Here is a 22919-nt window from a genome sequence, read left to right as displayed (position 1 = left end):
ACAAGGACCCCGTTTTCAGACCAGGAATTCGGAGCAATTTGTAGCAACATGGAAAACTCGGATGATGCATTCGATGGAAAATGGATGTCCAACAATGTGCACTGGGGGACCCCAAACCAGACCCGTGCCTGTACAACGGGGTGTCACAGGCATCATCCTGGGGGTGACCGGTAACCTCCACCCTGGGTGTTAATGATCAGCATCAGAGCACCAATGTTGAAGAGATGTAAACATCATTCATAATGGTTTAAAAAATGTAAAAAGCGGGGTGGCTCAGTTGGTTGGGCATCCAACTCTGGCTCAGGTCATGACCTCACGGTTTGTGGGTTTGAGCCCCGCGTCGGTCGGGCTCCGTGCTGACAGCTCGGAGCCTGGAGCCCGCTTCGGATTCGTGTGTGTGTGTGTGTGTGTGTGTCTGCCCCTCCCCTGTTTGTGCTCTATCTCGGTCTCTCAAAAATAAATAAACGTTAAAATTTTTTTGAAAAACGTAAAAAGAAAATACCCCCCCTTCCAAACTTCCAATAGAGCCAAACAAGCTGTTTGTTTTTGTCGAGTCTGTTCCGACTCCTGCGGACCACAGAGTGTGGGTGAGGACAAGCCAGACCCTCGGACCCTCCTGTGGGTCCGCTGGCAAGATCCTGTTTCCCAGCCGATGCCTGCAGCAGAGGGGGCGCTGGGGACACCCCCAGTCCTAGGGGGAAACACCAGCCTGGCCTCCCGCGGGGGGGCCGCAGGCTGGCTGTCCGCACGGCTGGGACGCGGCACGGACCAGGCGCGGGCGGCGAGGCAAAGGAGACACCGGAGCACCAAAGCAGAGGCCGCAAGGCAGTTTATTAACACATCTTTCAAATTACAACACAGTTCGAGACACGCCTCCGTACGGAGTCACACAAATGATACACACAATACATTTTTCCAACCATGTCACCAGTGTTCCTCACACAGATTCCTGATAAAGCGTCACAGTGATCAGCGCACAGCGAGACGGGGCAAAGCGAGGCGACGTCCTTCCCCACAAGGGCAAGTGCAGTGTTGGGCAGAACACGTGAGGCAGGCCAACCCACAGGGAAGCAACTCGGTCGCGTGCCGGTCTCTGAACTCCCAACGCACTCCCAACAGACACAGCGTCAGGCTCCACCCGGGAGCTGGCGCGGGCCAGCTCGGCAGCGCGTGGGCATTACGGTTAGGAAGGATCACAGCGGGAGCAGTGACACGGGGTCAAACGGGCCGCCGCTTCCAGTGGAAAAATGGGCGCGCTACAACTAACACTGACTCATGCACAAGAGGTCCTGTAAAAGCAGGGGTGAAAACAAAGGGGTGGTTAATCGCACGCTCCCCGCGGGCGGCAGGACGCCGGCCGGCATCGCGGGGCGCCACACGCTCCCGCAAGGTCACACTGCAAAGTAACAGAATCCGGACGTTATTCTCTCCAGCAGAGACCTGCAGGAACAAAGCGGGAGTGAAAACCTGTCAAAGCAAAGGGGGTGACGCGGTCGAATGCAAACGCCGTGCAAAAATGTTCACGGCCGCCTCGCACCCCCACCCCCAAGGAGGAATTCTAAATGTTAAGAGCAGACAGAGGAGTAAGAATAGAGCACCGTCAGCAAAGGGCAGGTCCGTGGCCAAAGGCAGGTGGGTAGGAGGAGGGTGAGGACATCCAGAGAGGAGGAAGGCGGAGAAAGTGATTTTCCAGAATGGGGAAGAAGCTCCCTGTGGTGGCTGCTAGATGGGTTTGGGCGAGGAAGGTGCAAGAGAACAGGAAAAGGGGGGGGGGGGGGGCAGGCAGGAGGCCGCTGCTCCGGAGCCCCCGGGGAGGGGGTGGGGGGCGGCAACGCCACAAAAGGACGGAGACGCCCCACACAGGAGACCCGCTCGGAATGCAAAGGCTGCGGGCTGGGCTGCTGTCGAACCTGAAAATTAAACGGTGGGATTAAAGGCGAAGACGGAGAGTTAGAATCCTCACAGAGGAAAAGCACTCCTTGCCCCCATGCCTGCGAAAAGCAAAGACGAATTACAAAAAAACCAAACGATCACTAGATCACTAGCTCTTCGGCTGAGGGTGTGAGTGCGCTGTGTGTGTTAGAAACCCCTAAATCGTAGGGTCTAAGACAACGCTGCCGAGGGTATAAAATGTACACAGACCTTTAAAAATCAGCTTCCACTACGTGTGCCCTTAGGATAAAAAGGAGTTGAAAAGAAACCATGCTACAAGAACGTCAAGGTCTACTCTCTAGAGTATATAAAACTACTAAACACAGAATATATTAAAAAATAGCGTACCTGTCCAGTCTGTGCAACGTACTCGGAATTTAAAGGCTACGTTGTTTCTTTTTAAAGGGCCTGTATTTTTCTAGGTACGTTTTAAAATCAGTAAAATAAAACACAGCAAAACACCAACACGGTCTTTTTACATTTTAGTTGGTCAGAAATAAAAGGGAAAAAAGTCCTCACTGAAGATGCCTGTCCTGACGAGAAGCCTTCCTACCAAAACCCGGCACAGGGGAGAGAGAGTTAAGAGTTTTAAAAACATTCTCTAGAAAGGGCAGGTTACAGCGTGTAAAACCAATGATCCTTCCCAACCATACGCTACCAGAAGAAGGTATACCTGGGATCCAATATGAATCAGCGAGTTCTGCTTTGGTTCTAGGACACAAAACCACGGGCGCTTTAAATGATGAAGATTAAATAGGTTGCAAAAAAACCTTACACAATAATCCTTAGGATTTAGCAGTAAATCAAGGCTAACCGCCTTTGGAGAGTTCATATTTACCAATGTCCAAAATAACACTCCATTCACAAGTTTTAAAAATAGGTGAAAAGGTTAATTGAAATGCTCATTAAATACAGTAAAATACCTACACTTTCCCCTAAGCGATCTCAGCTCCTGTGGCTTCCTTCACGGGGGGACAGGGCTGTCTCCCCACCCCGCAGCGATCATCCGCCCCACCCGTCAGGGATTCCCTTTCAGAATAAGGTCTCTTAAAAATTGGTAAAGAACCAAGGCGACCTTTCACAAGCCCCCCCACCCCCAACACCAAATAAACAGACAAGGCGGGGGGGGGGGGGGGGGGGGCGGGCACTCAACCTGACTACAGGGAAATAAAATCAGGTCTAACAGTGAATATGTGAAGCCAGAACAATCCTACAAGCAGGAAGGGAGGGGAAATTAAAAATGACTCTGAGCAGGCCAGTATGACAGCAAAGGAGCCCAGAGCCATCTGCTGAGGGCAGCACCGGCCCGACTGGGGATGCATTTCTTGACAGCCGGACACGCGGGCTCTCTAGGGAACCGAGCGGGGAGCGCGCCGGGCATTCGGCACCAGACCTCCACCAGAACCCAACCGCCCGCGACAGGGTCCCTGTCAGTCCAGTGGTCTAGAAGCGCGTGGAGCTTACCTTCAATTAAATAACAAAGAAATTAAAAACAACGACAGCAAAAAAAGAAAAAAAGAAACAAAAGAAAAGAACAAAACAAAAAACCACAACAAGCCGAAAGAAAATTTAAGAAAACAAGAACAGAAGTGACAGGTTCTGCAAACAGCCCCTCTGAGCCAGGCCCTGCCTCGGGGCATCTCTGTACCTCCGCGCGGGGCCCCTCCTGAGGAAGGGCTCAAGGCCCTCCCGCGGAAAGGTGACCTCCCTGTTGGGCGGGTGCCCTCCTGTCCCCCGGCGAGAGCCGTCCACGAGCCCACCCTCCCGCATGCTTCTCAGCTCGACCAGCTGACTCCTCTGAAAAGAGTCAGTGTGTGAGAAGTTCATTATACTTAGTACAACTCCTTCATTCTGCAAAATTCTCCTCTCCCCGGTCCCAGGCCCCCCTGCTCCCCTCTCCCCTCCATCCGAGACACCTCTCCCAATCTCCTCCAGCAACAGTCTTCCGTTTACAAATTAAGCAAAACGCTCTTTGAAAAAAGCCCCCTGGGCGCAGGATCCAAGCTCTGTCACAACTTAGCAACGCTACAGAACCAGGCGTAAACAATGGTTTATCCAGGGCTGTTACAAATCAAGAGAAGAACGACTCAAATAAAAAGTAGTTATGATGAAGCCCCTCCCCCCCGCCACCCTGCCCGCTCCCCACTGGGAAGGGCACAGACACCTACATAGGACGCTGCCTGTCCAGAAAGAGGGGGGACCCTCAACATTTGTTCTGGTAAAAAGAGACAGGATTTCTCCCTTAGAATTATCAGTATAAGGACTTAACAAAAGTGGCCAGACCAACGGTAATGCAAGGTTATGCTCAGATAAGCGGCTAAGTGATCTTATGTTACAGCACAAAATCAAAACAAGACAATGTAAAAAGAAAAGGTACCTTGGCTCCACATAATCACCTATTATATTTACCTTACGCGATATATCGGTATTTACTGACTTTAAGCTTCTTGAATTTGGAAACAAATAATACACAGGTCAGGATACATGTATTGACTTAACTACCATCTTTATAAAAATCGGATATACACACAGACACATCAACAATTATGGAACGGTATCCATTTAACTTTGATAAGACAACACAAAAGAACTAACAAATAGCTAAGATTGTTGCTGAATTGAAAGCGGTTCCAATTAACATTTTAATTTTAAAAGGTCCATATTTACATAGTATGTTAAATGCTTCTGCATGTCATTTTAAATGCATGATAAATAAAGAACAAAGATAATGGTTGCAACAGATCTTCCAAAAGGGTTCGGCTTCCGGTGGTCTGATTTCACCGCGAAAAGCGCACCGAGAATGGAAATAACGTTACTTTCTAATTCTGCTTCTTTCCCTTCCGCAGCTCCCTTTAAGGAAACCAAGCCTCTGCTCCGGGCCGGCCGGCACTAACTGCGGCCACTGCCAACAGCCGGGCGCACGGGGCCATTCTAACCAGGGCTTCACGAAGGCCCAGCTCCCCATGGCCAGAGGCTTTCAAGAACACCACATCAAGAGAAGGCTCATGTGTGTAGACAGTTAACAGACACACATGTCCCATGGCGCCCGTATCGTCCTCGGACAAGGCCGAAAGCAGACCTTAATGTCACCACCAGGTCTTGAACAGCGGTGCCCACGCAGGACTGACGACTTCTCATCACTAACTAGGGAAAAAGCTCTTTGTTATGTGCCTACTTTCCAGAGACAATACGGCACACTCAGACTATTTCAGAAAATGGTAAAAAATTTTTAAGCTCATTTTATTGCATCAGTTGGTTCTTGGTGATAAAAAGCAAGTCCGTCAACTGAAAGCCTTCCCACTGCCCGGCACCGGCAAGGGGTCTGGATGTGTCGTAACTAGCAGGCTGTCAAGCTCATTGCTTCAACGCAGCTCTCTGTGGACTGAGCCAAATAAACTACGCTGTTAAACACACGAACACATCCGTCTCTCCCTGTGACAACAGCGGACAGGACGTGCGTGTCGACCGAGGGTAGGGACAGGGCACGGACTGTGCAGACCCTCCCCTGGAGCACCACGGCAGGCCTGGCGCAGCTGAGTCAGGGGCTTTCTGGAACAAGGCGGCCAGGCGCCTCAGCTGGGGGGTGCACCCTGGGAGTGCCCGTTAGCTTCCTGGCACCTACACCTTCTGAAAAGCAGCCGCCAACACCCACCTTCATCCTCCAGGCCTCCTCCTACCACGGGATGCCACTTAGAACCCTCGCCACAGAAAGCCTCACGGGGTCTGACCACTCCCCTCCAGTTCGGGCAACTGAAGGTGCAAAAATACAAAATTTCACCTGTGCAAACACGACACAGGCTCACGCGGCCTGGGTCCCAGCCCCCGCGCGAAGGCTCAGAGGAGGGAGGGTGCCTGGCGGCGGGGGCTCCGGGGCTTCGAGCTGGTCCCCGCAGGGCTGACCGGTGGCATCTGGAGGCGGCAGGCTCCTATTTCCTCTAATTCTACTAGTAAACCTGCCGTGAAATCTTAGGTATAAAACACAGCTAAAAAGTCTGAGTATGCCTTAGTATCTGTTACTTGCTCAAACAGGTCAGGTCCACGTTAGTATAAACCCCAAACGGTGAAACTCGTTCTTGAGCAGAAATACAATAAGGCACTTTTTTAAAGACTTGACTGGAATGAACTGTACTAAATGTTGCTTTACGGGAAGGAAGTCTCACCTAAACGAGCCTACCCAGAACTCCTCAAGCAGGTTCGGGGCCACATGAACACATTTCAATTTCACTTTGGGCTGCACGGTCTGGGGAGGACAGCCATCCCTCACACCACACCCCACGAGGGGCAACTCGCCAGCACATAGGCCACCTTGCTCCTGGCTCTGCTCAAGGGCAGCACAGCCCTACTCAAAAGGCCTTCAAAAAAAAAAAAAAAAAAGTTAATCAGAGCAATGATAACCAAGTTCCCGAAGAATGTTGTATGTCACAGAGCCAGGGACACAAATATGCTGCTTCGGGCCACATTTACAAAGAGGAACAAACCACACGGGGCCGGGCCGAGTCCCCCTGCCTCTGCCTCGCGGGGTAGATGTGCAACACGACCCACCTGGCAGGGCTCCGGAAGGGCTGCAGGGTGACGGCGCCACAGGTGCCCTCTCTAGGCCCAGGGAGACACAGCGGGGCCTGCCAGGACTGCTGCCTTACTGGGGAAGAGTGGACAGAGGGGTGGGGAGTCCCCTCCGCAACTAGGAACACGCAGCTGGTGCTTCTGGAGTATTTACAAGCAGCAGAATCCGCCACACAATGGGCATCGCTCCCAACCGCCCTCACGTCCTGCTTGCCAGGACACGCGGCTGCCCGTCACCATCACCCAAATTTTAATCTACGTGCTTCCAAGAGCCTCGTGAGGGCTTTCTGAGAGGACGGCGCGGTTCCGCTCGGCTGGGAAGACCCTTGTCTAGCCTGCACTGAAGATGGGTGCAACCATTATCAAGTGTTCTTTGCTGTGGAAGCTACTCAGAATTTGTGGCGCTAACGTCCCTCCCTGAACCTAAGTCACTGTGGTCGGTCACACAGCACGATCACGAAGAACAAGGGCTACATGCATCGTAAGCACTTTGAAAACAAAAGAAACCGGAAAGTGTAGTTCTCTGCGGTGACAACAGAACGGGGAGCGTGTAACACCGGAGCCCAGGCCGCCACGTCCCCAAGTCCGGCTCTGCTGGAGTCCACGCCGGGCCGGCCGCTCTCCGGACAACAGTTACGCAAGACCGTGCGCGGAGAGGCCGTGCTCGTGGGGGTGTGCGCCGCGGCTTCCCTGAAGAAATCCCACAGCGAGTGTTCCGTGTCGGGTCAGCGTCTCCTGCTAGAGATCACTCAACAATCAGGGCCACGTTTATGTGGGACAAATCTATCATGTGCCTGCGGAGAGGGAAAGAAACAGTCAACGCCGACCGAACTCCACAGATGAGCGGTCAGGTCACCAAGGTATGGGAAAACTAGGATGGCAGGTCCCGATGGATGACAACTCCATAAAAATGCAGACAGAGATCAACACAAAACCTGGGAGCCCGTGCCCCACACTGCACGAGGGGAAGGGCACGCCGTCTGCGCTCGGCACGCATTACTGGCGCGTTTCTACCACGGCAGGTGGGCGCGCACACGTGTGAAACCACGGCTGCTTTGCTGGAGAGCAAACCACAGCGGGGAGGCTCTCCCACCCGCTCCCACCGTCACCCCGACCACGGAATATACAGGCTACCTGTGGAATTTCTGCTGAAATGCTAACGCATGAGCCGGTTCCTTGAACTTAGCTATGGCTTTCCGTTGCTGGGGAAGCATCTGTAAACTCTAGAGGGAAGAAAACAGAAATATTAAAAAAAAATTTTTTTTTTTTTAATTTTAGAGAGTGAGGGGGGGAGAGGGGCAGAAGGAGAAAGAATCTTGAGCAGACTCCACGCTCAGCACAAAACCAGAGGCGGGACCTGATCCCACAGCCCTGAGATCATGAACTGAACCCAAATCAAGAGATAGATGCTCAACCCGCTGAGCCACCCAGGCGCCCTGAGAAACACTTCAATATCATGTTGTATACGCTTAAAACAAACCCAGCATATTTATACATCAGCTTTAATACAAAATACGAGTCCAGGCTGACATTTGGATTACTAAAGGAAACTATCTCCCCAGCAATTTTTCCTCCCCGATCCAGAGAATCTGTCCCCAAAAGCCATTCCCATAAGTGTACCCCCCCCACCCGCAACCCCCCAGCCTGGTGTCAGGATCTGGCATCATCCGGCCACATGAGTCACTCAATCTTCTCCCTCAACCCTCCCTGTCATGAGGCCCAGTGACACACACTTCTGGAGAGTCACCCCCCGTTTGCACACCTTCCTGCCACACAATTTTCTATGGGACCCTCACCGATTTTTTTTTTTTAAAAAGCAATATTACTTCACACAGGAGGAAACTGCTGTTTTGCAGGGGGAGCCCACAATTACCACTGGGGCAAACCAAGGAGGCTTTCACACCCCCAGCTACCCACAGCAAGAGACAGCTTCGCCAGTGGTGGCTGTCAGCACAGTCTGATCACATTTTGTACTTAGACACTCGATTACTAAGTGACATCTTAAATGAGACCTTTGGAGCCAAGGCAACCATTCCAGAGGCCACTACTCTTTGCGCTGAAAACCACACCCTCTCGTGAAGAAGACAGACAGAAAGGATCCATCGAGTGGAGACAGGATCTTACACGTCTGAAAGGAAGGTGCCGGACAGAGGGGACTCACACGTGGTCCCCCAGCTTGCCCTGAGGCCTTGGGGTTTAGGATCTGAGGATCTGGGAGGCCCAGGTCAGAGGAGGAGACCCGTGTGGTCCCTCAGCCGGTCCCACTCTCAAGGGCCCGATCGTTCTCAAGCCTGCGGTGCCGCACGCGGTCCTGCACACTGTCCGGGCGCCGTGCAGGCTGCAGCCTCTGCCGAGAGCGAGGCGCGTAGCGGCCAAGGCGGGACCCCGCTCACAGCAGGACACGACGCGGGGGCTGCCACCCACCGTGTCTAGATGCTGTCTAGCCAAGTAGGACAGCCGGAAAACACAGCTGATGGACGCACGGGACCCTGAAAAGTGGCGGCATATGTGACTATTTAATTGTAAAGCATTTATCAAAGATCTACGGTGGGAACACAAAAATACTCAAAAAGGTATACCGTACGCGAAGTGAGACGTCTCCATTTTAATACCCACACGACATCTATCAGTCAACACAACTAGGAGAGCTCTATGGAACACCCACTTTCCCGAAAGTCACCTTTCAGTGTTTACAAAGAAATGAACGGTCTCAAGTCTCCAAATGACACGGTGGGAAGGCGAGCACGCGGACCACGCGGCCGAGGAGCAGCAAGCGGGTGGCGGGGACCCCCAACCCAGCAGGACACAGGCGGCAAGCTCGGGACAACACGAGACTGCTCTCATCTGGGGCATAAAAGCAGAAGCAGGGTTTTCTAGAGGGTTCCACCTACGGTTAAGAGCACCGGCAAAACGCCGTAGTTGGTCTGGAACGAACGCAGGTGACTTCTCTTCCCTGGAGACGCGCTCGCCACTGTGGCCCCTCTGGCCCGGGGGACTCCCTACAAGTCCTGCACAGAGACCCACTTTCTCTCCCGAGCTGCCAGCCTCCTCCACCCGCTCGTGCCTGTTCCGTGCCGCACCCTGCAATGGGTTCCAAAGCATCCGCTCAGAGCACAGGCAGCCCTGGGCACCTGCAGGGGGCCCGCTGCCAGGCCCCGCTCTCTGGTCCTGTCTGCGCCGCCCCCCCCCCCCCCCCCCCCCCGCCTGCAGCCCCACAGCCACGCCTCTCGCTAGTGCGCGCCCCCTGGTGGCTGCTGCCGGCACCGCAGCGGACCTCAGGCAAGAATCCCAACAACTTCCCCAAATCTACCTCGTCTACAAATACGACGTGTTCTTTAGGAACAGACAGGAAAAAACTAATTGCTGATGCTACCGCAGATAATTATTCATACTGTACAATTCACAGATGGAATGTGGGTTTCTGAAAATACCACGGTTTTTTTTGTTTGTTTTCAGAAAAACAGGTTTCCAGGTATCTAGGGCGATTTCCTCTGGGTGACTTTGCAATGTGAAACGAAGGCACGAAGCTTCATTTTTACCACTTACCACATAAAACGGTAAAACGCCTGATGCAACAGAACTTACTGGGACCTAAGCAGTTTAGACCTCGGTCTGAGGAGGTGCCGGACGAGACGGCAACTCCTCACGGGGAAACTTCCCCGTGCCAATTCCTCACGGGGAAAGGCCTGGAGCTCAAGCAGTCAACGCCAGCGATGAGAACACGCTCCTAAAATCTTCCTGGTTATGCCCTTCATTTACATTTTCGTACCCTCTTCCAAAAACCAAACGATGTCTTCGAGGCAGAAGACTGAATTGCAGAAACTGTCCCTACCCCGCCATTTCTGACCTACGAAAACGAGAGCTCCGGGATTTCGTTACTGGGAGCAGAGGGGTGGGCACTGTGCGCCGGAAGCCGGAAGCCGGAAGCCTCGTGCTCCCCGGCTTCCACGGTGCAGAGCCGCACTCGCACGAGCTGGCGGCACAGCCCCGCACAGACACTGGCTGGGCCGGAGCAAACCGGAAGCTGCACGGCGTCTCCGGGCCCACGCTCGCTCTGCTGCCGCGGCTGCCTCTCCCGCAGGCGCCCCCCTGGCACGCAGAGGGCAAGGCCAAGGCACCAGCTTCCGGCCTGACGCGCTTCCGTTTTCAGAGGGGAGACACCCGCACGTCCTGACGGTGAGTGACCGCGCTCCTCCACGTAGCAAAACGCAAGACGAAACCCTCGGCTGCCAGCCGCCTGCTCGGACGCCCTGCAGCCCCCTCCGGCCCGGCCTCCGACAGCCTGCGGTCTCATCCCGGGAGGATGTCCGTGTGCACGGCACCTTGCCTCTTCTCCCACGGGCTCAGATCAAGTACCACGTCGCGGGGACGCCAACTCAGATCAACCGAGATGTCACGGGGACGCCAACAGGGTCACGTAGCCCCGAAGATCTGTGTCGGCGTCCTGCCCCCTCCGGCCGGTCGCTCTTAGCACCTGCGGGAAGCGCCTTCTGCCAAGAACAGGATGGCCAATTTTAGACACAGTGGTGCTGAGAGCAGCCCCACCGACAGGTCACGAGGAGCGCGTCCCCACAGGCCCCACCACAGCCGTGACTCACAGGGCCGGGGTGGCCCCGCTGAGGCAGGTCCCAGAGCCCCGGGTCGGCGGCAGACCGGTGTCCCCACAAGGCACAGGGGCCCCAAGGGGCAAACGGCAGCAACGACGGAAGTGTGCGCCACACGGCAGGCCCGACACCCAGCTCCTCGCAGGACCCTCTCACAGCTGCACCTGCCACCGCGGGTTCGGTCCAGTGCCCGCGCTGTGCTTTTCCCCAGGGCCCCGCGTGCCTACTCTCCGTGCCGAGACCCCCGCCGCTCCCCGCACTGGCCGGCTTCCCTCCCGCTGGCCCCCCGAGAGCCCCAGTGCCATCACACTGCCATCCCGAAGTCCTCTTTCCGTGGGCGTTACTGCTGGCTGCGTTCTCTGGACCTTGACGAGGGCCCCTAGTAAGCAGTCTTTCCATCGTGGCTTCAGATCACGTGGTCACACCCGTGTCTTCTCCCCCGATGTCCTGAACTTCAGAACCACTGACCTGAGATTCCTACTCTGTTGGCTACACCAGCCGGGCCTTGCGGCCGGGTCAGAACAGGACGCTCCTTCACAGCGGCTCACGCTCTCGCACGACCTCCCACGGGGGCTCAGCCACGCCAGCCTGCGACACCCGCCGCCCCGAAGTGCAGCGTCTGGGGGCAGGCAGACACCCCTTGCACCTGCCACCCCGTGGGGGACGAGGAGGCCATGCGTCTCCTCCAGCCTGCTCAGGCCGGGGCACCGGGAGAGTTACAAAACCAAAACCGGCGGGTGGGGAGAGCCCGACAGAAAGGCCTAGACTCGAGACGAAGAAGAGAGCCCCGCTAACAGCCCGGCCGTGCCGCAAAGGACACCCATGGCTCGCGCTCCCCCTCTGGCCCCAGCCAGGGCACCGCCAGGACACGGGAGTGACGGAGACGGCGCGGTGCCGGGTACGTGTGGGCACGAGCCAGCGCTGGCCGGCCTCATCCTCAGGGAGGGTCACGACAGGGGACAGTCATACTCTCACGGAGCGATCTCAAACCCCGTGCCTTTGTGAGGAAACTGCTTTTGTGTTTTTACACCACGACGTTTATTTACGGGGTAATGAATCTTTCTTCTTAGCACAATTTGAGGCACAATCTAGCAAACAGGGAACTAAAAGCAGTTGCACAAAAAAGCCACGGAGGTCCTAACTACCTCACTTCCTGATCTAAGAGCTACCTTGGCTTCCTGTCTCAGGACAGAGTGGGAGGTCAGGGTCACTGCTGCAGGAACGTGTGTCTGCCAGCCCACAGGGCACGCGTGCCTGGCAGTGACCGGGCTCCCTTCTCGCGGGGGCTGGGGTCCAGGCAGACGCGTCTCTCGGACCCGCTCACGAGTGGAATGCTGCGGCTGTGGCTGCCACGCGCCACCTCCCCCAAGATTCTGGGACCCGCTACCGCACTTCCCACGCCACTGCTGCCTTCCGGTTGTCACGCTTCTACAAGATCTGCACGTTGTTCCTCATTCTGGAAATAGCGAGTTGATTAAGGTCTTTAAAATGGACTTTCTAGAGAGCCTTGTGAGTACCGTTGAAGGGAATAACATGCTAATCCGAGAGCCACACTGAGAAAGCCTCTCGGATTCCACAGCTCAAGGAGCAGAGGTCACATGCGGTTACGAGTCTCATTTAAAAGCCCAGAGAAACAGGGGACCTTCCTACTCTAGACAGCACCACCTGCTATTACACCGAGTGGACGCGAGGTGGCGCCACAGTCCACCGCACACAGAAGCTTCTCCCGTCAGGACCACAGGAGGCCGGGGCTACCTGGCGCCATCCCACCCAAGTTTAAACCATAACCAGTTCTCGTTACAAACATCTTCTTAAAACGTATACTTATCAGCATCGTTCTTTAGCTACCGAACACCGGCAGATGCTTGTTATACTAGTTTTTCAGTAAGAAACTTGGCATTCTGTGAACGTGGTATCTAAACATTGTACAGGCCCACTCAAAAGCATCCTCTGGGATAGAGACGAGCAAGAGGAGGGCGCCCGGCTTTGGTCCCCAGGGGAAGGGATGGGCCTCATGTGGGTGCGAAGCCCAGCCTGCCACAGCCAGTTCCCAGGGGCACCGGGGGCTTCACCTTCCGGAGACCCCACTGTAAGAGTAACTGACATAACCTAGAAAGTTCACTCTCATCTTCCTACTTCTCTTAACTTTCCAACTAAAACAAGGCATCAAATAATCCAACGCCGTTTTGGTCTGGCTTTACTTCCCACAATCAAACTTCGTAACATAATCATCTCAAATCCTTTTCAGAACAGAAAAAAAAATCCATTCGAGAGACTATAAGCCCCAAATGCAGATCAGCTCCAAGCTGCTTTTTGCGGTGCAGCCACCGCCCCCCCGCCTTCAGCGTGAGGAGAGGCAAATAGCACCACTGCTCAGACGTGGGTCCTGAAAACCACATCCTAGTCAAGGACACTCCAGAGAACGATCGAGACTCCGTGTGAGGAAGCAAAGCCACAGATGCTGACGGGCACACGTGGAGAGCACAGTGCCATCACTCCCGGCCCACGCGGAGACCGGGGCAGTGAGACCACAGCTCGAGCCTCCCGGACAACGCCGGCCCTCAGATCCCGCAGGTTAGGCTCTGCTCTGTTACATCTGGACTCCCGGCCTGACCCTGCACCTGGACCCCAGATTCTCAACCACCATTGGTGGGAGAGCCTCACACCAGCTTAAGCACATTTTCATGCATCTGAACTCTCCGGTCGGTCTGTTCCTGCAAATTAGTCATTAACGGTCTGGAAGGACCATCCATGAGCGCACTGCTGACGCCTCCAGCAAGTGACAAGGGTCTCTGGCCGCACTGCGGAGGAAGGACGGCACTGAAAACAGAAGCCCGAGTTTCTGGCTCACGTTCCACTACGACACACAAATAAACACCAGAAATCCCAAACTGACGGTGGAAGTCATGATACCTCGAGAACAGGGTGCTTTCCGGAAGGGCTTTCACCTACTCCTCACGTTTAATAATTCTCAACATCAGACACTTAAGACCTGTTGAAAATTATTGGTATCACCTCTAGTCTGAAAATGTCCCCCCGCTCGCTCATGCAGCAAGAGACTGGAACATATCCTGAAAGCAAGTACGCAGAAACCCGACATTCACGCCCTACATCCTGCCTGCGTGGGGTCTGACGTGGTGCCAATGGCGCCTGTTGGGGGGAGGGGAGGCGCTGGTGGGAAAGGTCCGATACAGGGCTCTGGAAACCCTCGGCCGAAGGAAAACCAGGTCAACCCACTTCTCTGCTGGTTTACCTGCAGGCCTCGAGTAGAAGCAGCAGAGATCAGGGATCTGGATGGAGAATTCAGTTTACGGCACAACTGGAGACCTATCTGCAACCGGCTCAGCAGGAACTTTAAAGCATTTAGAACCGACTTGCTTTAAAGAGACTGGGGCACCCGGGTGACTCAGTCTGTTGAGCATCCGACTCTTGATCTCAGCTCAGGTCACGATCTCACGGTTCGTGAGTTCAAGCCCCGCATCAGGGCTCTGTGCTGACAGGGTGGAGCCTGCTTGGGATCCTCTCTCGCCCTCTCTCTCTGTCCCCCCACCCCCAATCTTTCTAAATAAACAAACGATTAAAAAAATACAAAATAACCAGATCAAAATATAGTCTACGTTATTTCATGTTCATAAAATCTAAAACAAGTTTCACAGCTGTTAACACACGCGCTATTTCTGGAAATCAAGGTCAGGAAGGTTAAATGCTTTAAGAATTTCTAAATATCATAAACACAAGTGTGTGACAGAACAAGAAGTATATATGTTCAGGAGCATATGTGAACGTTAGGATAACAGAAGAATTCCAGAAGATAATTTGTTCAGCTGGCAAAATTATTCCCTAAATTCCATGACGGAGCACCTGAAAATTGCCAAATAATCTACGGCAAAAGTTCTGATCTCAAGTATACAAAAAGATAAAACAGGTGTGTGTCCTTTCAAACGTATTATTTTAACACGAAGTAACCAACACAAAGGGAATCGGAGTCAAGACAAAACGGAGTCCTGGGAGAGGCCCCAGGACACCCACCTGGATGGGTCCGACTGACATCAGTAGGTTCTTCAGCTGGGCGTCAGTGGTGGACGAAGAGAGCCCTTCAACAGACACGACGCAGGGCTGCGGCTTACACTCCACCACCCGGAGGTTCTGCTTGTTTGGCATCAGGCGGCCCCGGCCCACAGCCCCCGCCACTCCTCGGCCTCTCCCGTGCATGACAACCTGCCAACGACAAGAGTTAACTGTTTGACTTCTAAGCGCTGGTCTGTTGTTTTTAATAGCTACTAGGGTTATAAAAGTGAGCAAACAACTCGGAATCCATTAAAATACACCACGAGCTACAGGATTTTCTGTGGTTTTCATCCATTATCCGCAGGGTTCAATGTCTAACTGAAAGAATACCCAGCAGATCTGGATGGAGGCAAAGGAAGAAAGCGGGAGCATCTAAGTCCGACCCCATCTCGGCAGCAAGCACGGGTGGTACTTCCTGTGTAGCCACCGTGCTGGACGCAAAGCAGCAAGATCAGAGGGGTTGAGACACTTATTTGGGCCTAGTCGTAACAGCCCAAGAGCCCAAATTTCTCCCAGTGTACTCCAGGCCACGCCAGTGGGGACTGGTGCCACCACAAGCCACGTTATGCCCCCCAAGTCCCCTCGGGACTACGTGTGGCACCCCGAGAACCCGAAAGGCGGGTTCTGTGGCAGGGGGCCAGCGAGAGTCAGCAGGGGTTGCTTCCCAGCTGCTGCACATCACAATCGCCTACACAGCTTTTACAACAAACACCAAAAAAAATCCAAGCCACGGCAATGCCCGCGCGCTCACTCCCACCCACGTTAAGTCGTCACATGTCTACAGAAGGGCCCAGGCCTTGGCAGTTTTTTAAGTTGCCAAGGGTTCAAAACCACTAGTCCAACGATTCCAAGGCCTTTTAAGTAAGAGGAGACAGCTGATCTTTCTGGTATTTTCTTTTTCATTTTTTTTTTTTTTTTAATGTTTATTTTTGAAAGAGAGAAAGAGCACGAACAGGGGGAGGGGCAGAGAGAAAAGGAGACAGAGGATTCCAAGCAGGCTCCAGGCTCCGAGCTGTCAGTACAGAGCCCGGCGCGGGGCTTGAACCCACGAACCATGAGATCACGAGCTGAGCTGAAGTCAGACGCTCAACCGACTGAGCCCCCCAGGCGCCCCTCTGCTGTTTTCCAGCTAGAGAATTCGATGAAGCGTCTCCCATTCAGGGCAGCAGTGAAATGCAGGTGGCTGGGTGGGACTGAACAGTACCAGGGTTTCCAGACAGCCTCCCCAAATTCTGCCCTAGAGTCTGGGTGCAAAGGAGCAAAAATGACCCCCTGTTCCATCATAGAAAAGGCCAGAGAAGAAGGTAAATGCATCCAAAACCACATTTCTTAACACTCTGCAGACGGTGGCGAACGTCCTCCCGTGAAGTGAGTGTTTGAAAAGTACAAAAGGATATTTCAGAGTCACACTGGAAAACACACATCGAAGGCTGCACGTAAATCACACCAACAAGAGAAAGGATGCAAACCATACGATCACTTCAACAGATGCAGACAAAGCATGTGACAAAGTACAACATCCATTCACGATAAAAACCCTCAACACAACCCTGTTTAGGGTATGTTTAGAGGGAACAAACCTCAACATAATAAACGCCTTATATCAAAAACCCCACAGCTGACATCACCGTCAACAGGGAATTGGTGGGAGCCTTTCCCCCAAGGTCAAGAACAAGACAGGGATGTCCACTCTCCACTGTTATTCAACATAGTACTGGAGGTCCTGGCCACAGCTATCAGACAACACAAACAAAAGGCATCCAAATCGGTTGAGAGAGAAGTCAAACTCACTATCTGCAGATGACATGGCACTCTCCATGGAAAACCCGAAAGACTCCACCAAAAAACTGCTGGACCTGATAAATGAGTTCGGCAAAGTCGACGGATACAAAATCAACGTGCAGAAATCTGCTGCATTTCTGTTCACCAATAATGAAGCGGCAGAAAGAGAAATGAAGGAATCAGTCCCATTTACAGCTGCGCCAGAAATGATGACCCAGGAATAAAGTTAACAAAGAGATGAAGGACACGTGGTCTGAAAACCTTAAAACTGATAAAGAAACCAGAGACACAAAGAAACAAGACATCCCACGCTCATGGGCTGGAAGGACAAGCATGGTTCAAGACTCTACACCACCCAAAGCAATCTACACAGTTAATGCAATCCCTGTGGGAAAACCAACAGCATCCGTCACAGAAGTAGGACAAACAATCCTAAAATTTGTACAGAACCTCCAAAGACCCCCAAACAGCCAAAGCAACCTTGAGAAGGAAAAGCAAAGCTGGAGGAGGTATCATAAGCCCAGATTTCAAGATTCACTCCAAAGCTGTAGTCATCCAAACACCGAAGCACTGGCACAAAAACAGACACACAGATCAATGGAACAGAAAAGAAAATCCAGAAATAAACCCGCAACTATATGGTCAACTCATCTTCGACAAAGCAGGAAAGAAAATACAATGGGGAAAAGACAGTCTCTTCAACAAATGGCGCTGGGAAAACCGGACAGCCACATGCAGAAGATTGAAACTGGACCATGTTCTTACACCACACACAACAATAAACTCCAAACGGATTAAGGACCTGAACGTGAGACCCGAAACCATAAAAATCCTTCAAGAGAGCGCAGACAGTAATTCTCGGACATCGGCCGTAACAACATCTTTCTAGATAGGTCTCCTGAGTCAAGGGAAACAAAAGCAAAAATAAACTATTGGGACTACATCAAAATACAATTTTTCTGCACAGCGAAGGAAACAATCAATAAAACTAAAAAGGCAACCTACAGAATGGGAGAAGATATTTGCAAATGACTTACCTGATAAAGGGTTAGCATCCAAAATATATAAGGAACTGATACAACTCAACACCCAAAAAACAAATCACGCAATTAAAAAAGACACAAGACACGAACAGACATTTCTCCAAAGACGACATATACACGAAAATATGCTCAATGTCACTCACCATCAGGGAAATACAAGTCAAACCACAATGAGACGCGACCTCACACCTGTCCGATGGCTAAAGAAAAAAACCTCAAGAAACAACGGGTGTTGGCGAGGACGCGGAGTAAAAGAAACCCTCGTGCACTGTCGGTGGGCATGCAAACCGCTGCAGCCACCGTGGCGAGCAGTACGGAGGGTCCTCAAGAAGTTAAAGCAGAACGACCTTAGGATTTAGCACCACTGGGTACTTACCCGAAGAACACAAAAACACTAACTCGAGGGGATACACGCACCCCGATGTTTATTACTGCAGCCTTGTTTGCAACAGCTGGACTGTGGCAGCAGCCCAAGTAACGGGTAAAGGACGGGTGGTGTATATACGTACCACGGAATATTACTCGGGCATCAAAAAGAATGAAACCTTGCCATCTGCAACAACATGGATGGAGCTAGAGAGTATTCTGCTAAGTGAAGCAAGTCAAAGAAAGACAAACACCATTCAATTTCATTCAGATGTGGAATTTAAAAAACAAGTCGAAACAAAGAAAAAAAAGAGACCAAATACCCCCAGACTCTTAACTATGGAGAACAAACTGGTGGTCTGACTCTTGTCTTCGGCTCGTGCCGTGATCTCACGGTTCGTGGTATCGAGCCCCGAGTCAGACCACGCGCCGAGCGTGAAGTCTGCTTGGGATTCTCTCTCTCTCTGCTGCTCCCCTGCTCGCGTGCCCCTGTGTGCTCTCTCAAAATAAATAAATATTTTAAAAAATAATAAATTATAACATCAGCAAAATATCCTTTACCAAACGCTTACTGATCCACGAGGCACCATACTTTTTACATGCATCTTCTCATGAAATCCACCCAAGAGCCCAAATGAGCCAGGAAACGCTACCGTCCTCCCTTCAGAGCAGAGCAGACAGAGGTTTCAGACAAAGAAACTCGAGGGCTCACTCAAGCGCACGCGTACGTGGGGGACGGGGCCTCTAAGGCCCCTCTCCTCCTGTATCCAGGGACTGCACCTGACCGAAGCCAGTTTAGACTGGAGCGACCTTCCAAGACCGAAGAGAAGACTTCATGTCTGCACACGTCTTCTGTTGCAAAGGGAATAATTTTATTTGCTCCTACATCACAAGGTGCTTACGAGATAATGCAGACAAGGTAACAGACCCAGAACGGCCTTCATGTTGATACTATTACTACCTGGGTCAGCAGCAAGACAAACAGATAGATGAGCTAGTGGACTCTGGAGCTTTCTAGAAGAAACCCAAAGCAGGTGTTGCTGCCCTGCTTCCTCCCTCACATAACTTCATCATTCGAGGGGCATCTGGCTTATGCACCAAAAGGGAGGAGAGAGGGGACTTTACTGTCAGGCTTTGGGGAAGCTAGAGACAGCTCCCCTACCATCCAAGGGAGGGCACCCTACCATGGGGACAGGACAGGACAAGGCAGACACTCTTCTCCTAGGGAAGATTTTAGACTCAGTGCACAAAAGGAGAACATTCACTCCCACCACTGCCCCGAAGGCATATCGGATGCCCTCATCTCCTGTCCAACAGTGGGTGTCAGAACCAGGGTCAGGGCCACCTTCTTCAGGTCGGGTCCCCTCCCCCCCCCCCCACCGAGGCCTCACTTTCCCACTCGTGCACTGGGCTAATGAGAAGGAGGTGTGTGAGCAGATGCCTGGCTCTCTGTCTGCGGAGTGTGGAGAGCCGGTAAGAGGGGAAGGAATCGTACTGGACTGGGGTCTGTGGACACAGGGGGCCAGAGCCACAGAAAACCACACCCCCGGTTGCAGGGACTTTCCCCAAACTGTCCCCTTAAAGTCAGAAGAGGAAAAGTGCTCCTGTGAACACATGAGCTTGCAAAGCCAGAACGAAGGAAATGACGGCTCACTTACTGATGTATCTGCACCCGCCTCCCGTGCACTGGGCACCCCTATCTGAGAACCGTCCAAACGTGGACCGTTCGAACCAGCAGGACAGCCACGCTCCCGGGGCGCAGCCTAGGTCACAGGCAGTACCTTCTTGGCAGGATGGACTCCCTGGATGCTCTTGATGCCCGGAGGGCCGGCCGGGTGCACGTGGGCCCCCACCGGTGGGTGCTGGGGCTGCTGGGGGGCCCCCTTGGTCAGCGTCACCTTGCGGGTGGGCGGCTGTCTGGCTTCTGGGGGCTGCGGGAGCCGCTGGGGCTGGCCCTCAGGGTGAAAAAAGCCGTCGCTCTCTCCTCCCTGCTGAAACAAGGCAGCGTGCTGGTCAGTACGTGTGTGGCCAGGAGGCCCTCCCCAGCGGCGGGGAAGTCCGCCTCTGCTAGCCTCAACCGAGAGCAAAACCGTTTCAGACAAGCGGGAAACCAAACCTGTCATTTCACTACAGCCACTGAGGAAATTTCTCATCTGACAGTGTTCGGGTTTTAATCATATTTTTGAAATTTATAACACGCAGATCTTTAATTACTGTATACACTCAAGAGGTCTGTGATTACACTATGTGCTGTTTCGTTCAGCACAATAGTGCTTAACCTTAAAAATACCTCATACTCAACATACATTTACCATTTCCAAAGGCACTGTTATTAAAATATGGGCAGTCTGCACAAGCAGTGGTTTTAAACTTTTACCCTGTCTTTAGACCAAAGACAAGTGGACCGTCCCCCGTCCTCGGGACGTACCTCACTGGCTGTGGCCCAGCGCCCACCCTCCCCTGGGGACAGAGCACTGGCCCCCGGTCCCCCCCCCCCCCCCGCCCCCAACACCTGCACTTCCCCTGGCCTCGCACACAGAGGGACGCGTGGGCCCTAGTGAGAGCTTCACAAGAACCAGAAATCTAACCTTTTGAGTTTTACTAATGCTCCCTCGTTTCTTGACCTTCAAAATGGTGATATTTGTTAAAAAGAAAACCACAGGCCCAAAACGGTGTCACTCGCACCGAGTTCCCAAACCAGGGCTCACTCCCTAATCTAACTGCAGTTTCCACCTTCTTGAGAAATGCAGTCTTAACTGGTGCATCAGGAATTTTCCATCAGGGCTAAAGAGCAGGCTACAAGGGCCCCTCTCCCCCAGAGGTAGGTGAGGTCACTGGCACGGGAAGACTCCTGAGGGAAAGCCACCAGCCTGAGCAGTAACCCTCTTGCTCCACCCTCCTTCTAAGAAGACCTTCCCTCTTGTACACCCCCCGGGAGCCCCTCTGCTTTGCCGGACGAGGCGCTGCCCAACTCACGAGTCGTTTAACGAAGCCCATTAGAGCTTTAAAACGGTCTCAGTCGAATATTTGCTATTTAACACATTTACGCTGCAGTACCTACGTTCAGGATACCAGCCGGCGGCATAAAAAATACCTCTGGATGGTGCCGATGAGCTACGCTCAGTATTAAGTGCAGGGTGTCTCCTCTGGAGTGGCTGGTGGCCAGGAAGGGAAGTGTGGACGGCAAGGAAACCCCACCTTGAGCTGCTCAATGACGGAATCTTAGCAGAAATGGACGCTCGAATGTGCAAAGTAGAATTCAGACTTCTATCGGTGCGAGGCTCTACCACTCCGATCACCGGGGCGCAGCGGCCTGTGGCCAGCACACCTGCCCCCGTACACTGCTTGGCCAGCCGGTGCTTCCGGAAGGACCTGGGAAGTCAGCTCAGCTGCAGTCCCTGTGTTCTACATGTCTCTCTCTCTCTCTCTCTCCCCGTCTCTCTCTCCCTCTCTCTCCCTCCCTCTCCCCCCCCCCAAACTTATCTTTGGGGTGCCCGGGTGGCTCAGGCGGGTAGGCATCCGACTCAGGTCATGATCTCACAGTTTCACAGGTTTGAGCCCCACGTCAGGCTCGGTGCTGGTGGCACAGAACCTGCTTGGGATTCTCTCTCTCTCCCTCTCTCTCCACCCCTCCCCCACTCATGCTAGCTCGCTCTCATCATAAATAATTAAAAAAATTTGTTTGAACTTCTCTCTTAGGGCCAGTTGAATGGAATAAAGTGAAGGGACGGGGGCTAGAGCGAGATAGGTGCAGATGAGATTTTGTAAAAACTGCCCAAGGTAATCGGGCCCCATGAAAGACAAGAGGAGAAATGTCACACGTGGCAGGGCTTCTAGCTATGGCAGCATGAAGACACTGGCCAACCTCCTTCCCCAAGATAAATCTGTAACTGGACAGAACCGCCCAGAACAAGCACCTCAGGTCCCTGGAATTGACAAAAGTGAAACAAGACAGAGTGGGGCCTGGCAGTCTTTCCTCGGTGACAGTGACAGGACCTCCCCCAACCCCCCCCCCCCACCCAGCCCACAGGGCAGACCTGGAGCGGTAGGCTGGGGAACCACAGCAGCACAATCAGCAAAACTTGGAGGGAAGGGAATGGGGCACGTCCACCAATCTGTCAGCCCTGGTCCCTTCTGGAATGACAGCAGACCAGCCAGTGATCGGAGAGATGTAATGAGAGATCCCGGAAACGCAAGGGCTCTTGAAGGCCTAGGTCGGTGCGCTCCGAGGGCGCCGGGGCCCGAGAGGCGGGCAGGAAGGACAAGCTGACGTGGGCTCGGGCAAGTGTCGCCCCCACTCGCGGCCCACTGGCCAATCTCTTCCTGAATGACTGGCCGACCACGAAGCTATGCGACAACAGGGTTGACCCCTGGGAAGCCAGGCTGAGAAATGAAATAGGAATAAAAAACTGATCCAAAAAAATCCTGAATAAAAATGCAGTGCAACTAAAGCAGTTACATCAGAAAGGAAAAGAAATCTGAAATCAATAACCTGAGCTTTTATCTCAAGAAGCTAGAGGAAAAAAGGAAATCAAGTCCAAAATACAATGAAGGAAACGGT

The 22919-nt window shown here is 53.0% G+C and overlaps 1 protein-coding gene across 10 annotated transcripts in view; it reads right to left on the bottom strand.

The window, feature by feature from the left end:
- Positions 1–811: 811 nt before the first annotated feature.
- RBM33 (RNA binding motif protein 33) overlaps positions 812–22919 on the bottom strand; it is a 141087-nt gene continuing 118979 nt past the window's right edge. For 6 of the 10 annotated variants that reach the window (XM_045496284.1, XM_045496286.1, XM_045496288.1 and 3 more), the window contains 4 exons: positions 20140–20349; positions 15129–15317; positions 7630–7718; positions 812–7289 (listed from right to left, as the gene is read on the bottom strand). In XM_045496284.1, the coding sequence (XP_045352240.1) occupies positions 7241–7289; positions 7630–7718; positions 15129–15317; positions 20140–20349 (537 nt within the window). In that variant the 3' untranslated portion in view covers positions 812–7240. The remainder of the gene's footprint in view (positions 7290–7629; positions 7719–15128; positions 15318–20139; positions 20350–22919) is intronic. The other 4 variants (XM_045496285.1, XM_045496287.1, XM_045496290.1 and 1 more) reach the window with 3 other exon arrangements.

The sequence above is a fragment of the Leopardus geoffroyi genome, chromosome A2 (genome assembly GCF_018350155.1).
Source record: "Leopardus geoffroyi isolate Oge1 chromosome A2, O.geoffroyi_Oge1_pat1.0, whole genome shotgun sequence".
NCBI classification, from domain to species: Eukaryota; Metazoa; Chordata; class Mammalia; order Carnivora; family Felidae; genus Leopardus; species Leopardus geoffroyi.
The sequence above is the reverse complement of the archived record's forward strand: the minus strand, read 5'-3'. Positions and strand labels throughout refer to the sequence as shown.